Source organism: Cimex lectularius, unplaced genomic scaffold (genome assembly GCF_000648675.2).
Source record: "Cimex lectularius strain Harlan isolate CLEC.00 unplaced genomic scaffold, Clec_2.1 scaffold222, whole genome shotgun sequence".
Lineage (NCBI taxonomy): Eukaryota > Metazoa > Arthropoda > Insecta > Hemiptera > Cimicidae > Cimex > Cimex lectularius.
Genome location: NW_019392817.1, coordinates 91753 through 117845, shown reverse-complemented (window position 1 = coordinate 117845; position 26093 = coordinate 91753). Strand labels below are relative to the sequence as shown.

The window sequence follows — 26093 nt, the reverse complement described above, 5'->3', positions numbered from 1 at the left end:
AGCGCTCATGTGTACGTGCAAGTTCCGCTCAATTCCCGTAAAAGTGAATTCTTATATAGGTATTATATGTAACAATTTTTCGTGTGTCTTAGATGTATGAATCGACCGGCATAAATACTCGGCATTCGGCGAATCCTGCATGTCTGGAGCCACCTAGGCTAAACCATCGAGCATTTGCAAACTCGGTAATAATACCAAATTACAGGTTCATGACCACAAGATTCAGCAGCTCATGGTGCGTAACGCGAAAAGGGCAAAACAACAGTTGACTCGGGCAGGTCGACAGATCGCAGGATCGTCAACTAATCGAGATCTTAGTTCCACCCTTCGCACCCTCTATCCCTTCTCGACCTCTGGAAGCCGTGATCCCCTCCACGGAAGAATAACATCAACCGTCAACGCTCACACAACAGCTGAACCTTCCTCAACAGAAACGTCAGGTGTGCTCTTCACTCTCCTCACTTCTCGGTCCGGCAAAAAGTAACCAGAGAGCCTTCAGACGTACGAGCCACGAGGCCATGACATTCCCAACGGACCTGCTCAACGCCGATGGGACCGTCCGCTGAAAAATGACTCGCCCCATGCAATGTCTAGTATTTTTGTGTAATAATGACTGTGACTTATACAGCGGAAGTCGCTACGTGCCGAGGCTTTGGCTGTTTCCTCACTCTATTATTAAGGTAATTTAAATATCTCGCAATCTCGAAAATTAGCAGTTATTTATACGTTATGCGGCATGTTATTTTTAAAGCGGTAAAATTTTATTATAATAACTTAAAGAATTGTAATATATCAAATTGTCAGAATGTATCAATTGGTTTACTTTTATTTAAATTCATTGATTAAATTTAAAATGTTTCGAGGTAGGATTTTCTTTTTAGCGGAAAAATGAAACTTCTCGGCGACCTTGGCGCTTTGACGAATTGTCATTCGTGTGAAACCGCTTTCCAACTATTCTGACATTAAACTACTAATTAAAAAACCGGAGGTTTCACTCAGGGTCCGTTTCGTTTCGCTTGTTTGTACTCGGCCGCCAATCGCCTGTACGACGGCAGAGCCTGGCAAACGACTCATCGGCCAATAAAATCCTAATATATATTTATTTATTATTAAAATTGGCCCATCTACTTTAATTTGAAATTTTGATTTTTGGAAAAAAAGTTCCTTCGAACTTTTGTCTGTCAAACAATGTCGAGTTTGTCGTTTCTACCATCCTTTTTTCTACTCTTTGTGTTTTGCCCAGAAGAAGCGCTTTTCAAAATGCAATTTATTTCAAATGAATAAATGAAATTTTTCGTTGTCAAGAAATCAGCGATGCATACTTTTGTGGAAATAAAAGAACGAAAAGCAACCAATAAAAAGTGAACCTGTACTGGGTGGGTGGTGTATTGGGTCTTCACCAAAACATCGTGCAAAGTCGAAACACGTTTGAGTAAAACATACACAAACACAAAAAAACACACACACACACACACACAAAAACGCGAGTGTAGAACTGTGGCGGACCAATTAAGTAACCAAGTGCCGGTTTAACATGTGTGCACAGACACTCACCAGGGGACGACCAAGTTGGTGGGTCACGGATTGGACCAAACTTTTTTGGTAATTCTACAGTCCAAAAGATCTGACGCCTATCCGCCACTTCTTGCGGATAGGTCTTGGTTTCGCAAAAATTTTTGTTTTTTGAAAGTCGAATTTTAGTTTTTTAATAATTTTATTTCGACGTTCTACTTGTTCCAATCAAGTATTTGAACATATCTTTTTACAGCATTTTTTATATAGAATGCAATAAAAATGTAGTATAGTTATCAGAGTTTATCAGTAACCAATTTGATTCAATGTTTATTAAAAATGTCTACCAGAGCCAGTCAATCAAAATTTCAACTGACTACTTGTTGACTACAATGTTTAATTAGCGATTTTTGACCCCTAAAATTTTGCTGATTTTTGAGAAGAAGTGATCAATATCTCTGACCGAAACGGTTAAAAGGATTTTAGCGACAAAGGACCATTTGGCAGAAGAGAAACGTAGCTTTTTAACGACGTACGCACCAAAAAAATATATAAAAGGTCTATAAGAAAACACAAAATAGCAAAATTATTTGTCATAAATTAACCTCGTTTTTAAAATGGAAATAATAGTCCTATTTTAATGATGGATACAGTTATAAAATTCACTTGACAATTTCTTTAACATGAATTATCAACCAGTAAAATCGGTCCACAGCATTTGTTAAAAATGATGTGAACTTGCACCAGGAATGCCAGTCCGGCAGAAAGATCGTAGAAATTACAAATCAAAAAATTAATTTACACTGACTTCAGCGAAAGTCGATATCTAAGGGTTTTGTTGTAAATTTATTATAATGGACGTTGATTGGCAAAACTATCCAACAGATTCTCACGGAATTCAAATTCATTAATTATGAAACAGGAGGGACCAAATATAATACTGATTGATTGGATTTATTTATTTATATTGTATAAAATAAAATATTAGTAAAAATTATAAGTATAAAGTAACTTTAATTGACTCGGCGCACATCACGGTAAGGTAAAGGTCCGGGGTTCGAATCCAGCGGCCTTGCATTGGAACACGTCATACTTACAAATGGTCTTTTTGAAATACCATTTGTAAGTAGTCAGTTGAAATTTTGATTGACTGGCTCTGGTAGATAGACCTCGTAGTTGAAGTGCCATCGTAAAAGAAATGAGCGTAAATCTTTATTTAGATATTTCATTGTTGGTTAACATAAAAAATGTTCTAAAATGATAGATATACTTTTATACATTTCTATGGCACGTACGTTGTTAAAAAGCTATGTTCCTCTTCTTTCAAATGGTCTGTTTGACGTTAAATTTTTTTAAGCCGTTTTAATCAGATATTCCGATAACGACTTCTTAAAAATCGGAAGTATTTTATGGGTCAAAAAATCGAAAAATTTAAATTCAAACAAAAATTATATTTAGAGGTTTCTAGAGGTGCAAAAACGAAATTTCGTATTAGTTAAAAAAAATTATGATCTAGTTTACTTGAAAAATATTTGGTTTTTATACATTTTTGGGTTATTTTTGAACTTTGATAGCTTTTATTGCAATGTAAAAAAATTATATATATTTATATTGTAAAATGATGTATTCACATAATTGATTTGGCAGGTAGAACGGAGAAATAAAAATATTAAAAAAAAACGGAAAATTTCAACATTCAGAATTTTTTGGCGAAATCAGGGCGTATTCACAAGAAGTGACGGTTATGTGAACGACAATCGTAAGTGTAGAATCACACACAAAAAAAAAAAAATCTAAAAAAAAAGTCCAAATCCGTGACCCAACCAACCTGATACTCCCTTGTCAGACCAACACCTACCATCAATTTCAATTAAAGCGATTAAATATTTCTGTGTTGGTAAAAGTAAACTGATAGTTGCAATATCATTTTTTCAAATTACATGCGGATAATATTTGTTCTTCTGCCTTCTCATTTCTTTAAAATCGAAAGATGTTTGAGTTCTCGCAAAAATTCTCTAACTTTAGATTTATTCTCAATGTTTAGAAGATGTATTTATCTGATGTGATGTAAAATTGTTAAACGATTCGCTTGTTAAAATTGGGCCGGAAAATCGAGGAAACAAAATGTCATCAAGTGTAAAGTGTTTGCTTCATTTCCCTCAAACGGCATATGACGGTTTTAGTTTTAACTAAAATTTCCTCTATAATCGTTCGAAGCGGGATTTTACCAATTTAGCTTTGTGAAATATAATTTGGCCAAATAACATTTACTGTGTGTACGAAACCGACGTCACTCTTCTAACTACACGACAGAAAGACGAAATTGAAGATTAAAACAATGACCTGAATATTAACGAGAGGACGCTAAAATTCGGAAAGATTCAGCATTTTACCCCGGTATGAAATAATGTCTATGAAGACCATGAACATGTTTCAACTTTAAACAACAACTTTAACTACAAATGAGTGGATTACCCCATCTGCATGAGTTGATCAGTGAAAAACACAACAAAAATCACAGGAAACAAACAAATTCCAATAAATACAACCCAATAAAATTAAGTACGGGCTTCAGCACATTAAAGTAAATTAAAATGTCCAATTTAATTATTAAATTCATCAATCAAAAATTTGCGGAATTTGACTGCTCAGAATAGAATATATATAATACTTACAATAGATTGCATGCATATTACATGGAGTGCCAGTTTATATACCCTGTATGACCTCCTGCTTCAGAATTTAATTTGTAACAGGTGTTTCAACAAGACAAAACAAAAGTTAATTTAAAGGTAAAAATCTTTTTAAAAAAAACCGCCAAGTAGGCAAGCAATTAAAGAGTTTTTCACTCCACTATGCGTGTTCACCAAGTCCAAGTCATAGTCCCCAATTTGTCGAACTAACTTATAATCCTTAGCTCACACCGTTCAAGGAAGTTCTCTGTAAGGCGTTTTGTGGGTGTGCACCGTGCCTGCGTTAATGTGCAAGTCTAGAAGCGGGTGTAGCGGGTTGATAAAGTCACCAGCCGTAACAACTTATTTTACGTAATGTGAAGCGAGGCGATGTTCGATCGTGTGGTCGAAATCCGTGAGGGACATCCATACAGAGCATTGGTCTTACCACTACTTTATAGAGGAGAGGATTTTTTTACTGGGGGCAGTTTAGAGTTTCTGCACAGTAAGGGAAAAGACACGAATTGAAGCTTCGCCTTTATTACTTACAAGGGCAGCGAAAGTTAGCCTACTGTCATCTATTACTACAAGGTACGTAACAGTAGCAGACCAAAGTATCCCTCCCAGAAGATGACATGCCGATACAACACAGGCCTACTCTTTGTAAAGGATAGCCTCAGTTTTAGTGGGATTTATTTTGGTACAGAAACTAATAATCGTTTCTACATGGCCCTTGTAAGTCTACTCGCTATTGCATCCACTCTTTAGTGTAGATGGTAATGTCATCAGTGTACAAGGCAATCTGCTATCGTTAGGTCTTCGCTTGTATTGAAAAATATAAGAAAAAGAACAGGTCCTAATTTAGATCCAGGTTGGGCACCAGCAGATGCGTCACAATGAGACAGGGTCGAATTTAGCTACTTGGATGCATAGCAGTAATGCGCTTTCCATTTTCTTCCATTTAGCACATCGATATATTGGTCCGTGCTCAATTTAATTTTACCGAGATGCATAACTCTGAATTCTATCAGAATCGGACAGTCCGCAATGAAGTAAATGTCTCATTTTGACTTTTTGTGTGAGCATCGCCAACTTCCGGCAGGTCGATTAACATGAAAATTCAGATTCACAAATCCCCCAAGGTGTAAAGATACAATGCATTAAATCGATTCCCGTCTAAAGGTAAACAACAAAAGTAAAAAGTCAGTGTATTTTTAGGTAGGGTGGATATTTTCTTTATAAAAGCCTTTCAATATCTTTATGTATATCCATATTTTTGTTTTGACGTCTACCCTACAGTCTGTCTATCCTATAAACCATCAATCGTATTGTTCGCAACGTTTTATGACTAATACGAGTAAATTAGATAAAAGCCGATGTCAATATCGAGGAAACATTGAAATCGTTTTATTTTCAAAAGCCGAGTCACGATAAATAGAATTGTAACAATTCTCCTTTCTTTAGGGCTTACGCAACTAACTGATAAAATTCTGGCGTCGAGTCAACATATGATGACATGGATTTTACTGCGTACGCGAGTTTCGGGCCGTTCAGCTGATCGTAAACGAAAATATCGACCTCTGAAAGAATCGTGACGTGGATGTGAATTGGTATGTCAAAAAATCAAGCAAAATCCACATGGGAATCTTTTGTGTTTTGTACAAACGTTAAGTATTTTTACAATCATTAATACGAAATGATAAACCTCTCCATAAAGTTTTTCGATTGTAATGCCTCATCATGCCTTTTGAAAGGAATTGCGCGATGAAATTCGGTACAGCATATCTTAACGTCCAACTACCCGTCGGGTATCATAGTCGAGGGATCATTACTTCTCATTATTTATACCTATTTGTAAACGATTTATCTGCGATTTTAGCATTGATCCGTTCTTAGTGTCGGTATTTAGAAGGGATCTTTTTAGTAAGGGTACAAAGGAGGACAACCCGAGTATTACACTAGCAGGTAGCAGAGATGGCACCGCAGACGAGGATAATTGTCCGTTTTCAACAAACTCTGGTATGTTAAGCCGTCAAAACACTCGGATAGTTAAACAGAAAAGAGATACAAATAAAAAACTATCGAATTATTAAATAAATAAAAAAATAAATAGTAAAATCACGTTTCAGAAAAAAAAACAAAAAAAACAACAACTAATGAATGCAAAATTACTGTATTTTTTATTATGCAACATTTCACAAAAGTATTAAAATAAAATCTTTCTACTTAACATTTAGAAAATATATAAAGTTATAACTTATTCAAAAAGTAATATACATTTATCATCATTTCGTTAAAGCCTAATTTGTACTTGAAACTACATAAAATAAAATAAAGATTAACTTCCAATCTATATTCGTAGAAGAATGAATAAATCCAAATGCAAAGGAAACCCTGAAATTTAAAAAAAGAAAATTTCCCAAAAGAACGCAGGAGGTTATCAACTGTCAATGTTTTACAAATGACGAAGTCCAGTACTTCAAAACAAGTTTATAGTTAAGAGACATTCGTTCGTATGTGTAAATCACTCTATGTAATCAACCGATAATAGTTAATGTAAACGAAGACCTACAGGGCTCATATTATGAAGCCATACCTCATTCCCAATTGGACAGCGTAACGTGAAACGATAACGTCAATTTCCACTTTATCGATGAGCCGAATTAAAAATGGCATTAACACGCAGATGCAATAAAAAATAACGATAAAAGCCGGACGAATTTATATGGATTTATTAGGAAAATTAAAGAAACGTATTTGTGTTATTTTTCAATGGATGGCAATTGTCATAAATCGAAGTTCGTGTTATCAAAGAAAATATCACCATAAAAAAAGGAAAACCATTCGTTCAATAGTTAAAAGTAATTGACAAAAGTTCCAAATTACAAATAGTTTATAACGTCATAATGTAACCAATGGGAATGACAACGCGCCGTAAAAAATGAGCATAGATAAATGTACTGAAACATTTACATAGTACAGCTGGCAGGGCAATTATCCTTCTATTCTGACTGTCTCCTTTGTTGAAGTATGAAAAACATCTTCAAATCGGAATATTTGTATCCTAGATTTTATAATTTCGCGATTTCGTTCCTCTTCACTCTCAACTACCTGGGACGTAATTTTACATTTTATACCCACATTATTCAATATTCAAGCAAATGAATAAAAGTGGAAAATAATAGTTTTTTATATTTGGTATCACAGCAGTATGCCTGATTCGCTTTATAAATCCGTATTGCACGTCATTTTAATAGCTTTCAAAATGGTTTGGTGTATTTTTCAGAGAGCTTAGAAATAGAACAGAAACATTAAAATTTTTTTTTTAAACGACAAATCAGTCGTTTAGAAGATACAAATTCGGCTTTGACATGTCTGAGGACTGTTCATTGGAAGAATTGGATGCGTTGACATTGGATGGCTTGGCGGATCCCACAGTTCAACTCCGCCCAGAGGGGTCGCAGTGATGTACTGTATAGAGTTAATTGAGTTTCGACGGTCAAAACAGATTTTGGTCTTCGTAGTTGTCCAAGTTTTCTATTTAGTTGTTTCTTAAGCCTTGTGTGCGGATTCAAGTAAGTATCTGACTTGAGTCGATAGTTCCTTGTTGACGGCAAAATGGGTTTTTCAATGTAAATGTACACTGGATAGGTACATTTTTTTTTCATTCAATCTTTTTCACATTTTGGTTGCACCAGTCTTTGATGAAATCAAAATGTTCTTGGATGTTGGAAGTTGTTTGGGTAAGATTCGGAAAGTCAGCAGTCTGAATGGCCTTCAGGATAAGATTAAGAATGCTCCCTTGTCGGACGCCGGCTTTTATTGGTCCGATATCTAAATATTTGTTCCCACACCTCTTTAAAGCTGCGGTCATTAAATAGGATTCTAGGATAAGGAAATAAGGGGTGAGCAGGAAAATTTGAAACTAATAGATGATTCCTATCAAAAGCCTAGGTCACGTGCACCAACTCATCAGCAATACTCTTTGTTGTAGAGCGGAGGAAATAGTATCAACGACTTTAACCTTGTTGGATCGTTGTGGAATGATGCAAAATTGGTGTCTCGGTGAAAGCCGAATTGGTAAGAAAAAATGGTTCTATTTGAACATAGGTAGCAATGACTGTCAATTAGGTCATTACTACGCTACCTATTTCTTATCAATTAGGAGCGATTCGATTGCACTGAATTACGGAATTAGAAAATAGAGTAAGCCAGAAGGCACATAGGATGGGTATTAAACGTTTTAAAATTTGTCTTTCAATTTGTTTGGACTTCACAGGAAGAATGCTGATTTGTCTATGGAAGGACATGTTAAATGTTGGAAGGTTTGTGAGCTTTAGGTATGGAAAAACGGAACTCGGAATACTAAGATAAGAGAAAAAGTGAGTGGTACGTAGGGTGGCATTACATATTGAGGATAAAAATATTATATTCTTCTGAAGAGTTTTCGCAGTATAGTGGATGTAATTAGAACTAATAAAGAAGAAAGGAGAACACCTTGTACTTGAAATTCCTAGTTCCCTAGTTCATTGCAATAGACTCAATCCTTCTTCTCAGAAGTAACAGATCATGGACTCTCTGCAAAAATTTCATTCCCTAGGCTTTTTCTGTATGAATCTCCATTGGGCCGTTGCTTCCCATTCGAAGATATGGGTGGCTTTTTCCTGACAGACATAATGACAGACATAATCTGCAGATGGGATCATTGTTGTATAAGCTCATGTTGTGTAGATGTTTTCTCAGATGCCAGTGACCGGTTAATAGTCCTATCACTTCTCTGAGTCTAGCCCTCTCCAATTGCATCAGTGATTTTGGCAGTCTTGGTGAGGGTTGTTTTATCATAAGTTTACTGTGTCTAGCGCCGCAAGAGTTTTTCCTCTTCTCCTTGTATTTTATTTGGATCCATTCCGATGGAGGATTCCGTATTTGTTTCTGTTATCTCAAGTGTAGGTTCGGGGCCTATGAATGGTCTTGCAGATCCTCTTCTGGCCAATGTGTCTACTTTTTCGTTACCCAAAATTCCTTCGTGTCCCGGCACCCAAGATATCAGGTTGTTGTGTTTCCCGGTTTTGGAGATTTTGGATGCATTCACTGTCTAGTTTTGATGTGATTTTTTTTCACACTAATGCTTTAGCAGCTGCTTAGCTATACGATCTTATGAGAATTTTTTTGCCAGCGTAACCTCTTTTAAGATTTTTTAGGGCCACGCATTGATGGCATGTTTTTCTACTTGAAAGGCAGACTTGTACTTCCTAATGAGTTTGATGCTCATCTCTTGGTATTGTACAAAAAAATATCCTTCCTTTTTTTTGGAGCCATCTGTATGCCATATCATTGTATCTGATATTCCCCTACATTCTTCCTCTCCTTTATAGTTGAGACTTCATAGGATGTTGCAAAGAATGTTTCCGGGATCATATAGTCAGTCCCATTTCTAAGAATTGGTTTCTGATGGCGTTTGGGACTCAAAATCTTGAATCACGTGAACCCGCAATACACTTCAGATACAAGGGTGACATTGCGGGGCTGAATCTCAACACGCCAGGTTCAAAGGAGATTTAGCCCTGCAACAATGATGCGCAATTTTGAGTCCAAGTGTGGTCTAGGCTTTGGGACCTCTCGGAACTCCCAACAAAACCTGATTTAGTCAGCTTATTAAGCATTAAAGTAAGCCCCACACTTAACTGAACAGTCCACAGTACTGATCTGGGAAAAAAACTTAAATTCAAATATTTTTTTATGAAATGCCTAGCTACACAGATATCAAGTGAAACACTAATAAAAGCATATTACGGCTGCTTTTATGCCCATATCTCTTACTCCATATTGGTGTGGGGACATGCTCCATCAGCAACAAAAGTTTTAGTTACCCGAAGAAAGGCAATCAGGCTTATTACAAAACTAAAATATAGAGACGGCTGCAGGCAAGCTTTCATTGATTTAAAATTTTGACTTTTCACTGTATTTATATTCTAAAGTGTATCACATGCGTTATTCATAACCTTCTTAAATTCAGAAGTGCAACTACCTTAAATGTTCATGAAACTAGATCTCAAAAAAACTTGTCCCCACTTTTACCAGACTAAAAGTCGCACAGAGTAGTACAAAATATTGGATGGTGAAATATTATAATGCTGTACCTGACAAATTAAAACACTATAAAAAGAAGCCAAGGAAAGTAATTTATCATCTAGTCACACATGCCTTTTATAATGCAGATGCATTTTTAGTATGTTTTAAATAATATTGTGTTTTCCTATATTGATTTATATATTTGTTTATTGTAAGCATTTATTTATTTTATTTACCCTGTGATATAATGTTGTAAGTTATAATTTGATATGCTTATGAATTTCACGATAATTGTAATACCTAATTCATGGTTGCTACAAATAAAATCTCTCTCTCTAATGCGGTACTTAATCCTTGAAAAATATATAAAACAGTACAAATATATACAATGTACACTATGTACGGTAGTTATTTTTAACTGTGCAGTTATTTTATTCTTAGCCATCAAGATAGATATAACTCCGTATTATGGCCCACTAGAAAGACATATACAATAAAAATAATGTTTTATTCTATAAAATTTGAGCGTGGTATATTGTTAGTTTTTGAACTATTACAATGACTATTTTATTTTTTTAATGTATGGATTGTAGTAAATATTAAGTTAAAAAATAAATATAATAAAACAACCCACTGACACTATTCTCAATTTAAGATAATATAGTTGTTATTCAAATTACGTCATTTGGTGGTTCTTTTATAGGATTAGGCATCAAGGAATAATTACTTATTTTGAATTTATCTTGTTGTCGTATTGCATTCGTATTTCTCAATTTTATGTTACAGTTTCAGTCGATATGTTTTGGGTGTGACAAACCTTCAATGATATTTTCTTCTTTCTTCATTTAAAAAAAATAATACTTTTTAACTACGAGGTTATAAATATGAACCCCCGGGGTGCCCGTGTGTTTGAAAAAAAAATCATTTGTAAGAATGTCTGGTTCAAATTAGGACCGCTGGATTCGAACCGGGGACCTTTACCTTACAGTGACGAGTCACTGCGCCATGTCAACGCCACCGATGCAACATGTATAAATGATTAAACAGACTTTAAAATGGGCATTGGAATGAAATTTGCAGTTGGGAGACATCCGTCATAAAAAATCCTGAACGTAATGCTCCTTGCTTTTGTCCAATATCAGTAAAATATATTTCTATATCACTAATTAGTTTATCAAGGTAAAATTTGACTTATCGATTGATGAACGTTTGGAAGGTTTTGGATTTGTTGTAAAACATCGATATGGCATAACGGTGTTAACGACCTTTCCACGGTCGAACTTTGACTTCGGCCTTCTTAACAACAAGTGTATGAAAGGCACAACAAAACCCCAGTTCAGAAAGAAAATTTAAAAACTAAAATTTTTATTATCCCAACAATGAAAATATATTCACGTTGTTTTTAAAATTTTGTATCCAATGAAAAATATCTAGAAAGAAATTATGGCGGTATCATCAACCCTTGCTTATTCTTTTACTCTATGATATCGAATTTGTTGTTTTTGCAAGTCGATGCCGTTAAGATTGTGGATAAACATAAACATAGGCAAGAATTGAAATAAAAATTTTGAACTACTATTGACATATATTTGTAAAATAAATTATCAGTTAAAAAAACTAAAAATCTGTAAAATCTCATAATTAAAAACCTGGATGTTGCCAGCAGACCTTGCATCGATTTTCACGAGGGTGTTGGTGTTCCTGCAAACATTGAATCAAATCATTTTAAAATAAATCAAACGCGAACTATTTTAACATAAAGATTTCATGATAGCTTTTTAATTAGACGTACGATGCCAAATTTCCATTCTACCGTTGACCGCCAACTCGGCGAAAATAGAGCCGTGCTTCCTTATTCAAAAGTTTCTGTTATAATTAAGGTTCTTACGATTTGGCATTTGGCGCGTCGAAATAGCATATGTTTTTTGGTGAGTAACGTTTCGAATTATTTATTATTATTGAATTATTATTGATAAACCGATTATTAGTGATAACACGAACGAAGTCCATAATACGCCGGTATGAAACGTGTCAACACTACACAAACGATTCTTGCTGCTTTTCACGAGTTATGCTTTCTTAAATAGCACTAAAATAATAGTGTGTGGTGATTAGTGACCGTTAATCGATAATTATTCAGAAATCGTGAGATGCGGTCTGGTGTGATGTAAGTTTCANAAACCTACATCACACCAGACCGCATATCACGATTTCTGAATAATTAAAATAATAGTCTTTTGCATAAATTGATTTTAAGACCTAGGCCATTCATTTTTCAATGGGTCCCTTTCCAACGTTCTTAATTATTTTCTTTTAAATATTTCAAATTGGTGCAACTGAATTTTTTTTGTTGCTAATTTGAAGTTTTTAACATAACAATATAAGTAAAAAACAAATATATGATTCTTAAAACGACATAGATTTAATTTTTATTTAGACATAGATATGAATGTAAATTTTTCATAATAAATTTCATCTTGGAAATAATATAAACTAATAAACGAATACCTTCGATAATAATAATAATAATAAAATAATAATAACAAACTATTAAGTAAATAACCAAAGTTTACAAATGAAACTGGTCGGTGAAAAAGAGAACATGAGGGAGGAGATATAAGATAAGATAAAAGGGATAATTGAAAATCAGAGGAAAACAACGAATCGTTACTTTCGACACGCGGAAGCTAGTTTTATGAATTTTATCCTCAATTGAAGAAATCGTTTTTGCCTTCCAAATTATTTCGTAAACCAGAAATTAACAACTTTGAGTTGAAAATTAACGTAAATTTATAATTACTCTTGCACCCCATATTAAAAGTGGAGTTTTATGTTATTGTATTTAATAATTGAAGGAATGTTTTCGATATTTAATTTGTTAATTGAAAGTTGTAATTTTCACGAATTACTGTGATTAATGATGGAAGAGCGAATGTTCTCCGTGTGCCCCGTACATTTACAAGTTTCATTGGTTTGCGTATTTTTCCTTCGTTGTACAATATGTACAGATCTCGAAAAGGCTTCGCGGTGAATCATAATTCTTTCTTTCCAATAGGCAAACAATTTGAAAGATTCCTATTAGTCGGGGAATAATTAGGGAAAATATCGACTTTCAATTAGAAAGAAGGGAAAAGAGAAAACAGTGTCGTCGTTATTCAAGTCTCATAACATATTGGAGGCATTATTGACCTTCCCTTCTAACTCACAGTCCACACTCGCCTAAAGGACTCTCAAAAATGGTTCAAAATGTCTAATGAATAACTGTTATAACTCATACTTTTAGCCTTGAGAAAAAAACAAAGCTGCGACTACAAGGCGTTGACAAGCGACTGACTGATGTCTGTCGGGTTTGAATCCAGAGGCCTTGAATTTGAACCCATCATAATTTTTTTTTTCCCAAAAACACCGCATGTTATTGCGAGCTCCCTGAGAAGCGAAAATCCCGTTCATGGTTAGTTCTTAATTGAAAAAGAAAGAAATTATGATATCTAATAAATAATGAACTATGTAATCGATATGGGTTTATTTGAATAATAATAATTCATGTATAGACACTAAGGTCAGCACATCGAGGAGAGACAACACATTCGGGGAAAGTCCGAATAATAATAATAATAATTATTAAAAAGATATATATAATATTATTATTAAAAGTTATTTTAAAAAAATTAAAGTTTTTCCGTTAAATTAAAGAATAAAAGCATTATGGACATGGATCGTCGGATCGGTCTGCCAGAGCTCACTGATTTACAAATAGCGTAGAAGTACTAAAAATGAGGACTATACCCAAATTTTGATAGCTTAATAGTAATGAAAGAATAAAACTTGAAAATTAAATTCTTGAACCAATTCGTATCTGTAGATCCAAGCATGTTTAGCATACCGAATGAAGCACCGAGAATTTGAGCTATTCAAGGACCGCAATAGTTTACTTCTTGGGAGAGTAAAACAACCAAGGTGCAAGAGCCGAATCTTATCCAAAATTGAGCACTGCCAAAAAGTGAAACACAGTCAAAGAGAATTGCTCAGGGAGCGTATACCAAAGTTACCCCCTTTCCACACAGCTGAATTTACAAGTAAAACCTCACATCTCAGCTTAAAACCCCATCTTAGTTCACGCACGGAAAGACCGTCGAATTTAGGCTTCTGGAAATCAAACATTGTTGAAGCTTCTAATTCCTTGTAAAGAGACAAGTGGTAGATGTTTGAACCGATAATGAGCAATCTTCCTGAGGCTGAGAGGCAATCTTGGAGAAGAGAGCCGAAAAATGATCATGCCAATTACAAATGTTTTCAATGGTCACTGAGAAGACTGTATTGCATTTATTAGTTAAAAATTTCCAATAAGCAAAGCGATTGGAATTAACACTTAATTGTATATTTACTATTTAGACTTTATTAGACATAATTATTTATTTATTATTAATTAACGGACTTGGTGTTTGTTCACACACTTAGGCTTCCTTTCACTTTCATAACAAAGGATGCTTTCTTCGGACACAAGGTTTTCAAGAATCACAGCATTCCATAGGTTTATAACAAAACTATGGTTTCCGCAACGGTACTTCGGGCGACTCATCACGGTAATGGTCCGGGGTTCGAATCTTTGGTTTATAATTTATGTCACATTCGACTCGGATTTAAGAATTTGATACGTTTAATCTAAGCATTCGATTTGTGGGAATTCTTATTGGGGTCTGAGGTGTGATGGTTTCCGACCATCTTGATCTGTCTGCCTTCGCCATCTTCAGTGATTGATCGGTTTATGCGTTTCCCCTGTGTATGTACATGTCCTTTTTACGTTGGCGAAATGCCAAAATGCGCCTGTAATATAAATATACTAGAATGTAATTTTGTATTATTATTCAAACCCAAATTCCAAAGTCCAGGAACGAAACTGTAACAGGAAGCCGATAACATTCTCGTACCCGGTTCATCTAGCGTCGATGTTCCGCACAAATTTCCCTATTATTTTCTTTCTTTGGGGTCTGGTGTGTCCGCCCTCCGTGGGGAAACATACATGGCATAGTAATATGTACAGTTGTATAGTCCGTATACCTTTGCACAAATCGGCGGCTTGGTCTTTTGATTAATCAACATGCGCCTATGCGTCCTTCAGGACCGGACGTCGGTGTCAACAATTGTCGGACAATTTTTATACTCGGAAATTTTAGGTTTTATTTCGTCTTCGGGATGAGCAACTGGCCAGTTCGGCAATCCGAGATAAACCCGAGGATTTTTATCTCTGTTTGTAAACCGTACAGTACAAACGTGGACGATTCGACCCTGTATTTAACAATATCGCGGCCCAATTTCCCAAGAGGGTGTCGTTAGATAACTACAAAATTGGATTGCATCCCAGGCTCTGTAATTTGTTTCAAGAGATAAAAGGGACGATTCCCATACTTCCTGATTGCTTAGGTCGGCCTGATGTCAATAAGCAGTCGGCTGAGAGACGCCATGGGCAGGGCGCAAGCGTTCAAACGCTCCCGGCGACCTGTTTTCAACACAATTTTCCCAATCAACTCACTATTTATTTATCGCCATCAATAATTGTTTATCTAATAAAACCTCACTTGTCTGAGCTTTTCAACTTGAAACATTTTCTGAACTTGTCTTTTCTTTTTATATTTGAAACCGAAAAGAATTTGAGACATGTGGAAGTATTCAACTCTTTGGCCTTGTCTGGTTGGGTCACTAAACCAGAAAAAAATCTATTCACTTGGGTTAAATGTGTATACTTCATTTTTCCTATGAATGCAGTTATCAATTGTCTATGCACTAAAATTACTACTATTTGTAAGGAAAAACACGATCTTTGGCTTATTCATAAACGGTTTTGTTCATTAAAACTCCACACTCCTCAGATTTATAAATATTTTTCAAACCCCTACTGTAATGTATTGTAGTCATTCCACATTACTGATAAATCTCTCAGTTTTCTTCGATTACTTTCGTTTTCAAAATTTGACTTGTAAAAAAGTTAGACCTAATAGGGTGAGTCATAAAAAATAACCGATTTCATTTTCTTGAAAATTGCTTTATTTGTTTTTAAAATCCAATTATATTTGATTAAAAAAAAAAAAAATGACCTTGCCTTTCCTTCAGTTTTGTCTTACAGTCTGGTTAATAACACGACAGTAAAATTTGAGTAATATTACGCCTTTATTAGAAACAAGTTTTCTTTCGCTGAAACGACCCATTTAGTGCGGCAATTTGAAAAAGAGGGTGCTCTCTCTGAATGAACGGTGTGCAGATGGATCCAGAAATTTGAAGCCGATGACATCAGCCTCAAGAGGAAAGAGGGTTCTGGACAAATCATCATTAGATGAGGATACTCTGTGGGACTCAGTTGAGGTAGAAAGAAAAATAGTCAGGATTTAGCAAGAGAGATTGGAGTTTCCCAATCCACTATAAATTGTGGACTGCATAACTTGGGGAAAGTGGCTCATTAAGAGTGGTTCCTCATGAGTTGAGGCATTGATCAAGCACGATGCCAAGTAGAAATTTGTCAACATCTTTCGAAAAATCCGAATGACCTTCGGTTCATCCAAAGAATAGTTACTTGCGACGAATAGTGGTTATATTGCAGAAACCCCAAGTCCAGAAAACATTGGCTACACTGCAAAAAGCCTGCTCCACCAGTCGCTAAACATGGGCAATTTGACAAAAAGACAATGCTCTATTATTTTGGAATTATTAAGGCATTCATTAATTCATTATGAGTTCATACTAGAAGATCGAACCATTGATTCAAAACTTTATTGTGAGCAGTTACAAGAATATATGATGTTTTGACCCAGTGTTATCCAGGATTAGTAAATAGAAAACGGGTTTTGTTTCAACATATAACAGCCGACCACTCATTTTTCATTACATGAAACAAATAATTGCCGAATTAGATGGAATTGAGTGTCTCCCTCCCTTGCTTACAATCCCAACTTAGCATCTTCCTACTACCATCTGTTCCATTTCATGGCTCATTATCTTCAAGGGAAAACTTTTAATCCTCTGGATGAGGTTCAAAATGGAGTTGCAGAATTCATTCATTCAAAACCCAAATAGTGGTAATGTGAAGGAATTCGACATTTGGCCTTGATATGGAAACAAACTATAGAATACAACAGCATTTACTTTGAATATTAAAAAAAAAAGTCAAAATAAAATTCCTTTGAAATTAGCTAGAAAACGGTCATTTTTGAATTATAAAAAATGTTATTATAATTAATTATAAAACTGACATTCCAAAATGTTTAAAACTAATTAATTGTAAGAATTAAAAAATAATTGGCCAATTTAATGACTACAAAACATCGTGACTTTAAGAGTAGTAATAATAGTTAAAATATTGTTTAGCGAAAGTCCAAAGTATTCTAGTTTTATTTACATATTTTTTTTTACTCCTAAAGGTGTTTGTAATATAAAATCAAAAAACGAAATATATTTGTATGTTGCAGGAATTACTCTTGTATACCTTCAGAAAAGAGTTATATCCTCCTAAACGTCGGTGAAATAAATATAAGTGAAACAAGTGGTGACACTTTTTGACTGAAAATCCCCCCCCCCCAAAAAAAAAAATTATTATTTTATTATAATTTTAATTTATAAAATTTTATTATCAATTATATTACTTCCTTTTCTTACTATATAGACTATATTCTATAGTCTTCCTTCTCTTTTTCCTTTTAATTTATTATAATAGATAAGTACACTTGGAAATGTTGTACTTTTATTTGTACTAAAAAAGTAAATACACTGTCCACAGTTGATTTTTCTTGTTATTCTAATTCTATTTGTAAAATAATAGAACGTAAGAAAAAATTGGTGATATACTATATTAGTTATTACGCTTTTTTCATGGGTATGCTTAAGTGTTGCAATTTATTTGCTTTATGATAAAATGAACGATGTAAATATTTTTTATCGGTAAATAACCTGAAGGTTAAAAAATTTCAAATCTAGTTGATTTTAATTACTTTTCTTTGTAATGTAACAAGTTGTTATTTTCAGATGGAGAGGGAGTATATATAAGCTGATCTGGCCCGACTTATGCGCTTTCCTTACACTCTACTACAGTTTAAACTTCACCTATCGATATGCACTCACTAAAGAGCAAAAAGTGTAAGTTAAAAATGTATAGATATATATTTTTTTTACTGACGAAACAAAATTATTTTCATTTTTTGTTGTCAATGAAATGATAGGAAACATTTGTTTATCATATTAAAAAAAAAGAATGAATGAGAACTCTGTGCTCAATTACAGTGAATTGCTTTATTCATTACCTATTTTGTTGGCAGCCCCAGATGGAACTGTAAAGTTCATCTGTCAAGACAACAAAGTGTTGTCTAAAAGTTATAAAAAAGGTTTTATTCATGTAAAATATTATCAATAAATATTGTAATACAATAAAAATGATTATTTTGAACTTATGTCTACCAAAAATCTCATCGACCAACCCAACTGTAACGTGTATTTTGTCTCAAACCACTATACTGTTCGAGAGTTAAGGTCGTTACCGATTATTTTGGTCTGCTTTTGCTATGGATCTGGCGAAATGGCGAAACACGTCTGACAGAACAGTCCAAGATAAAACAAGGTTTAGTATTTTAATGTATTGAAGACATGTGGCCAAAATAGTGCAGAGACTCAACTACTGAAAATGTCGCATCTGACAGATCAAAGAAGAGAGGATAGGTGAACTGGGATGTTCAAAAATAAACAAACTACATTTTAAAAATACTTTAGACATTATATACGTAAAACTAATCTGGATTGCTTAAAAAAAGCTACATATATTAATTTAAATAAGACAAATTAATCTTATAAATTACTAAAGACCTTGCCTTTCCTTCAGTTTTGTCTTACAGTCTGGTTAATAACACGACAGTAAAATTTGAGTAATATTACGCCTTTATTAGAAACAAGTTTTCTTTCGCTGAAACGACCCATTTAGTGCGGCAATTTGAAAAAGAGGGTGCTCTCTCTGAATGAACGGTGTGCAGATGGATCCAGAAATTTGAAGCCGATGACATCAGCCTCAAGAGGAAAGAGGGTTCTGGACAAATCATCATTAGATGAGGATACTCTGTGGGACTCAGTTGAGGTAGAAAGAAAAATAGTCAGGATTTAGCAAGAGAGATTGGAGTTTCCCAATCCACTATAAATTGTGGACTGCATAACTTGGGGAAAGTGGCTCATTAAGAGTGGTTCCTCATGAGTTGAGGCATTGATCAAGCACGATGCCAAGTAGAAATTTGTCAACATCTTTCGAAAAATCCGAATGACCTTCGGTTCATCCAAAGAATAGTTACTTGCGACGAATAGTGGTTATATTGCAGAAACCCCAAGTCCAGAAAACATTGGCTACACTGCAAAAAGCCTGCTCCACCAGTCGCTAAACATGGGCAATTTGACAAAAAGACAATGCTCTATTATTTTGGAATTATTAAGGCATTCATTAATTCATTATGAGTTCATACTAGAAGATCGAACCATTGATTCAAAACTTTATTGTGAGCAGTTACAAGAATATATGATGTTTTGACCCAGTGTTATCCAGGATTAGTAAATAGAAAATGGGTTTTGTTTCAACATATAACAGCCGACCACTCATTTTTCATTACATGAAACAAATAATTGCCGAATTAGATGGAATTGAGTGTCTCCCTCCCTTGCTTACAATCCCAACTTAGCATCTTCCTACTACCATCTGTTCCATTTCATGGCTCATTATCTTCAAGGGAAAACTTTTAATCCTCTGGATGAGGTTCAAAATGGAGTTGCAGAATTCATTCATTCAAAACCCAAATAGTGGTAATGTGAAGGAATTCGACATTTGGCCTTGATATGGAAACAAACTATAGAATACAACAGCATTTACTTTGAATATTAAAAAAAAAAGTCAAAATAAAATTCCTTTGAAATTAGCTAGAAAACGGTCATTTTTGAATTATAAAAAATGTTATTATAATTAATTATAAAACTGACATTCCAAAATGTTTAAAACTAATTAATTGTAAGAATTAAAAAATAATTGGCCAATTTAATGACTACAAAACATCGTGACTTTAAGAGTAGTAATAATAGTTAAAATATTGTTTAGCAAAAGTCCAAAGTATTCTAGTTTTATTTACATATTTTTTTTNGAGACTCAACTACTGAAAATGTCGCATCTGACAGATCAAAGAAGAGAGGATAGTTGAACTGGGATGTTCAAAAATAAACAAACTACATTTTAAAAATACTTTACACATTATATACGTAAAACTAATCTGGATTGCTTAAAAAAAGCTACATATATAAATTTAAATAAGACAAATTAATCTTATAAATTACTAAATTCACTAATAATCGGATTGAATTCTCGGAGATGGGAAGTTACCGATTACACGACATTTGAAAAATGGCAAAAGGAGGGAAAATTCAAAAGGTGGGGATGAGATGGGAAATTGGTGTCTGAGTGGATCGGGGTCACGATAGCTCAAGTGGTAGAGCAGCGGTGTATCTAGCCGAAGGTCGTGGGTTCGAATCCCGCTCGTGCCATTGACTTTTTTATCTCAACTAAAAACCTTAATTAATTGTAACTTATAAATTACATATATTTAAAATAAATTTATGTATCTTCATAAGTGATAAAACACCTTTGAAATATTATTAATAAACAAATAATTTAATTAAAAATTAATTATTAAATCAATCTAATTGGAATGATCATAAAACAATAAGTGGATATAGAGAAAAGTCAACAATTTATTAATGACCTATTCTTTTTTGCAGTGTTTTTGAAACTGTATCGGAATATTGTGAGACATACAGTGACTTCATACCATTGTCATTTGTGCTTGGATTCTACATTTCGATTATCATGCAAAGATGGTGGGATCAGTATTCAAGCATACCATGGCCCGATCCGGTGGCTGTGTACGTCTCTTCTCATATTCACGGCCAGGCGAGTGGAAATGTTGCTGAATATTTTTTACAGAGTGCATGTAAGTCTGTTTAATTTTGTGTATATAACTTTTATCTTTGGCAATTTTTTAGGACGAACGTGGTCGGCTTATGAGAAGGACAATCATGCGATACGTGTGCCTTTGCCTTACTATGGTATTCTCTATGATATGTCCCCGGGTTAAAAAACGATTTCCAACGTTGGAACATTTTGTTGAAGCAGGTAACCACTCGCCTCAATAACTGCATTCAAAATAACCCGACTTTTCCAAATTGCATTTTACCTTTCAGGACTGATGACTGACAACGAAAAAAACATTGTGATAGATTTAAACGAGAAATTTCCCCATCATTCCAAGCACTGGCTACCCATTGTATGGGCTGCCAGTATTGTCACAAGGGCTCGAAAAGAGGGCAGGATAAGAGATGACTTTTCTGTTAAAACGATTATAGATGAATTAAATAAATTTCGAGGGCAGTGCGGCCTACTACTTAATTATGACAGTATCAGTGTTCCTCTAGTCTATACACAGGTTAATTTTGTCAAGAACAATATGAGGTTTTTATCTTGTATCTAATCAGAAATATTTCTATTTTTTAGGTCGTCACTTTAGCTACTTATTCATTTTTTTTAACATCAGCGATTGGGCGGCAGTGGTTAGATGTGCCTTACGATACTAAGTTAAGAAATAGAGCTAATCCAATCGACCTTTATTTTCCTGTCTTCACAACGCTACAGGTCATTTTAATCATGTTTGTGCCTTTTGTTTGTGCCATTTACCATTTATGAAGATGCATTCATGAAGAGACGTTTTTGGATTTTATTCCAGGATTTGATTAATGTTTATAAATTATATTAGTATTACATAATGTTGTCATGGGTCCATCTGGGTGGGCCCCCATCCCCAAGTGAGAGAATCCTTAAATTTATGAATTTCATTATTTCATTTTGCTAAAATCCTTTTGGAAAAGGAAGGATACCCTGGAAAGGAGTCTCAGAGTAAGTCTGTCTCCAATAGTCCAGGCCCAACTCACTTTCCAAAATATTTTTGAATGTTTTTTCCACATCTTCGATTTTTTTTTTGTGTTCAAAAATAAATAATAGTTTTTCGTTTATTTTCTAGTTTTTCTTTTATATGGGTTGGCTTAAAGTGGCTGAAAGTTTGATTAATCCTTTTGGGGAAGATGACGATGATTTTGAAATCAATTGGATTGTTGATAGAAACGTGACTGTAAGTACCAATATGATATAAATGAACTTTAATTATAAATTCAGTTTTATTATTAATATAATTTACAAGATTTATAAAGCAAATTACAGTCCAGTGTGCCATTTAAATTAGAATCTCTACAATAGTTTGCCTCTAGTGAAAGTTAAATTAATGTTTGTGTGGGCAAATATAATTATATCTGGTTTTCTTCTGTATTGTTGGAAATATATTTTTTTATTTATAACATTTATTAGCTTATTTTTATATTTTAATAGAATGAGAAACAGAAGTAATTATTGTACAAAGAAACTGGTAACTACTAGTGGTCAGAATCTTATGACATAACATTTCTTAACCCATTCAATGCTATACTGCGTCTATAATTACTTACTTCGTCAAAGTTTATTTCCAACAAAACTGGAAACAGAATAGGTAAATTTAAAAAATAAATAAAATATTGGTTTTACGTAAAGACAAACTGACAAACCTTATTTTTAATTTTAGAACATATTATTTAGAAGAAAGGTCAAACTTACTGAAACAGAGTGGTGTAGAAAGTTGATATGTGTTTACAGTTAGAGACCCCGGAATGTTCACACCAAGATAGTCCAGGCTGTTCTGAACCGTTCAAGCCCTAAGCATTACACGACTTATCTAACTAAAATGCGGGAAAAATACTTTGACATCTCAGAAAGAGGGCTTGCCTGAACTGTGGGGTCACCCGTGACTGGTGGGAGCCCAGTTTTACTCCTCTGTAGTCACCCGCATCGAATGTATTAACTTAAGGATTACATTATGTACTTTAAATTTCATGGATTTTCTCTGAGGCCAGGTCTTAATGTTTTGCTCATAAACTGAACAATTGTTTGGTCATGATAACTGAGGGAATTTTAATACATGCCGGTGCCTATTGAACCGTAATATTTAATGTCTAATCTAAGAATTAATCTAGAATTCTTGAAGTCATTTACACTTGTATTAAAACATTTAGTGGGTTCATCTTCAATCTTCCTTGTCTGCCTGTTCTTGCTGGTTTTGACAGTTTTTTCAGCATTTCAATGTTTACTGTTTGGTCTGTGTTATTTTGTCAATCTACGTCATAAAACATTCACTAATTTAGTAAAATACCGACACTGAAAATTAGGTAGATTGAGCTGCAGGTTCATCACCTCACCAAAATCTGACACAAAATATCTTTTTAAGACAATAAAGCTGAAAAGTTAGTGCATTATATTAGCCCAGACATACAGTTGTTTAAATTTCAAAATTATTTAACATTTGTAATACTTAATTGGAATTTGAAATTTACATTGAATTATTCATCTCAGGTCTCGTATCTTATAGTAGATGAAATGCACCATGAACATCCTGAACTTATAAAGGATCAATACTGGGATGAAGTGTTTCCAACGGAATTACCCCATACGATTGCCTCACAGCCATTTAAAGGCAAAGTGCCTCAACCGAGTACGGCTAACATTGCCATTTCCAATACAATGGCTGAGTATATAAATCCATCTTCAGTAAAAATCGATGAATTGGCTATGGTGAGTTGTGCTGGAACAATTTCTAAAAACAATGACATTTACCTATGCTAACCAGATATAAATTTGGTTTGTAAATGACGACCAATTATGGTATCGATTAATGATTATTTACTATACAATATTTTATGTATACATTTTTAGGCAGATGATAATCAAAGTGGTATCCACTTTTTGGCTAATCGGTCTTCATCGAGAGTAAGCATGGGTGGAAGAATGAGGACGATGTCGGGCAGTTCGGCCACCTCTGTTAATAATCTAGGATCCCATTCTGCCTCGTTGCACAGGGTCGGCTCAGTGACGTCAGTTCTGAAGAAAATATTTTCCCGAGATTCTCCTGCTGTAGTTGATGGTAAACTGGTTGATTATGATATCGTTTTAACTAGTACTAAACTTATAGGGTTTACATCTCCTAGGGCAAATCGGTGGTAAACTGCCTGAGAGTTTAAGCAGCAACAGCTTGGCTGGAAAAATCAGCGTTCCTGTCGGCGGAGGTTCTACGAGAATAACGGACCAAGTTATCGAAGAAGTCGATGAACAAGCGACAATTACTTCAATGATGGGCAAGGGGCCGGAAGTACGTCCAACGGCGGAAAGTATTTTTCAAAATCAAATAAAAGCGAGCAACCCGGTTCCTGTGCCTGTAAGGAGAACGTCAAATTCTCACATGCGGCACATCGGAAATCCCACTTCTCTTCCGCCTACGCTTCCAGTTTCTCCAGCTAGGAGCCATGCCGCTGATCTCATGTCCGTCCAATCGGCTCCCGGATTCGACAATTCATCAGGCCTCGGATCTGGGTCGATTTGCCCTCATATCGATTCCTTGTCTATAGGTTCGGAGACTGAAGATGAAGATTCAGAAAAATGTAAAGAAGACGAATTTGAAAGGTTAAAGGAAGCGAGGCAGAAGGAAATGGAGAGGATCGCTTTAGCGCGGAGCATCAGTGCGATTGCCGGCTCTCGGGCACCGTCTCCTGAAGATGATGGTATAGCACTTCTGGATATAACCAATGATTCCCAGGCAGTACTAATACCATCTAAAAAATAATCGCATATTCTTAATGCAAGGCAGTATTATATTTTCCTCTTTTTGTTATTTAGTTTAAATTAATATTTTATTGACAGGTATTATACATCAGGAGTAAAGTTCAAAAGACATAGTGATATGGAAACTAGAAATGCTTCTGTAAATATTCATGGTTTTAACAGTATGCACTGCTTTCATTACTATTCAAAATTACTAGAGTCTATTAGGTTATTAAATTAACAAGGTTTTTAATATAACATTGTTGTTTTATTCATTTTTTTTCACCATTATTATCATTAATCTTATTTTATCATTAATCATTTCATTATTTATTTATATTAAATTTTTTTGTAATAACACAAAAACTTTCTTGTTAAAACTAATTTTTATTAACTGACAGTTAATATTGTGATAAACTTCATATTATTTAAGTACATAGTTACTATTATTGATTATTTCAATAGAATCTTAAGCCTGTTAAGTGATATTTGTTTTACTGAAAACAAAAATGTCTTTGGTTAAGAATAAACCAATATAAAAGTACAATGAAAATGTAAATGTGTAAAACGTATTTTCCCACTTGGGACAAATACAGTAAATGTTTTATTCCCCTGAGATCAATTACGTTTGTAACAATTTGGAATAAAAATACACTTTTATGAAACTAATCTAATAATGTTCTTATTTAGATGCCAATTGAAGTAATAAGCGATAAGTAGTAAGTAGCTAGTTAAGAGTTTTTTAAAATTAATTTTCAGTTTCTTCTTTATAGGTAATACTAGCTGTCACAATTTAATTAATATCAGCTTTCAATATTATAATTTTGCAATAAAAAATTAGGGATAGACCGAAAGAAAGAAAGCACTTCCTTCTTTGAGCTCTTGGGAAAAATATAATCTTCATCAGGACCTGGAAACAATTATTAATAATTTAAAATCAAACAAATATGAACATCTACAATATTCCTTTGTCAATAATCTACATATTTAGGGAGAGCTTCAAAAATTCTGTTGTTAAGCTGCGCTTCCATGCTTCCATTGTGTGAAAATGACTGTCTGAAGTGCCTTGGTAGCCATTTCCATGTGGGAAAACATTTCACAATATT

At 34.2% G+C, this 26093-nt stretch overlaps 1 protein-coding gene across 3 annotated transcripts; it reads left to right on the top strand.

Annotated features, from left to right (window-relative positions):
- The first annotated feature begins 372 nt into the window (after positions 1-372).
- LOC106672389 (bestrophin-4) lies at positions 373-25656 on the top strand. Of its 3 annotated transcripts, none has more exons than XM_014403776.2 (10): positions 373-680; positions 18267-18377; positions 21036-21207; positions 21300-21429; positions 21498-21739; positions 21808-21945; positions 22331-22438; positions 23746-23964; positions 24106-24313; positions 24378-25656. In XM_014403776.2, the coding sequence occupies exons 1-10, from the start codon at positions 610-612 to the stop codon at positions 25007-25009; spliced, it is 2031 nt and encodes a 676-aa protein (XP_014259262.1). In that variant the 5' UTR covers positions 373-609; the 3' UTR covers positions 25010-25656. The 3 variants fall into 3 exon arrangements, with proteins under 3 accessions (XP_014259262.1, XP_024084141.1, XP_024084142.1); XM_024228373.1 differs by lacking the exon at positions 373-680 and adding an exon at positions 5697-5794 and having other exon boundaries at positions 21036-21247; XM_024228374.1 differs by lacking the exon at positions 373-680 and adding an exon at positions 6076-6203 and having other exon boundaries at positions 21036-21247.
- The last annotated feature ends 437 nt before the right edge of the window (positions 25657-26093 follow it).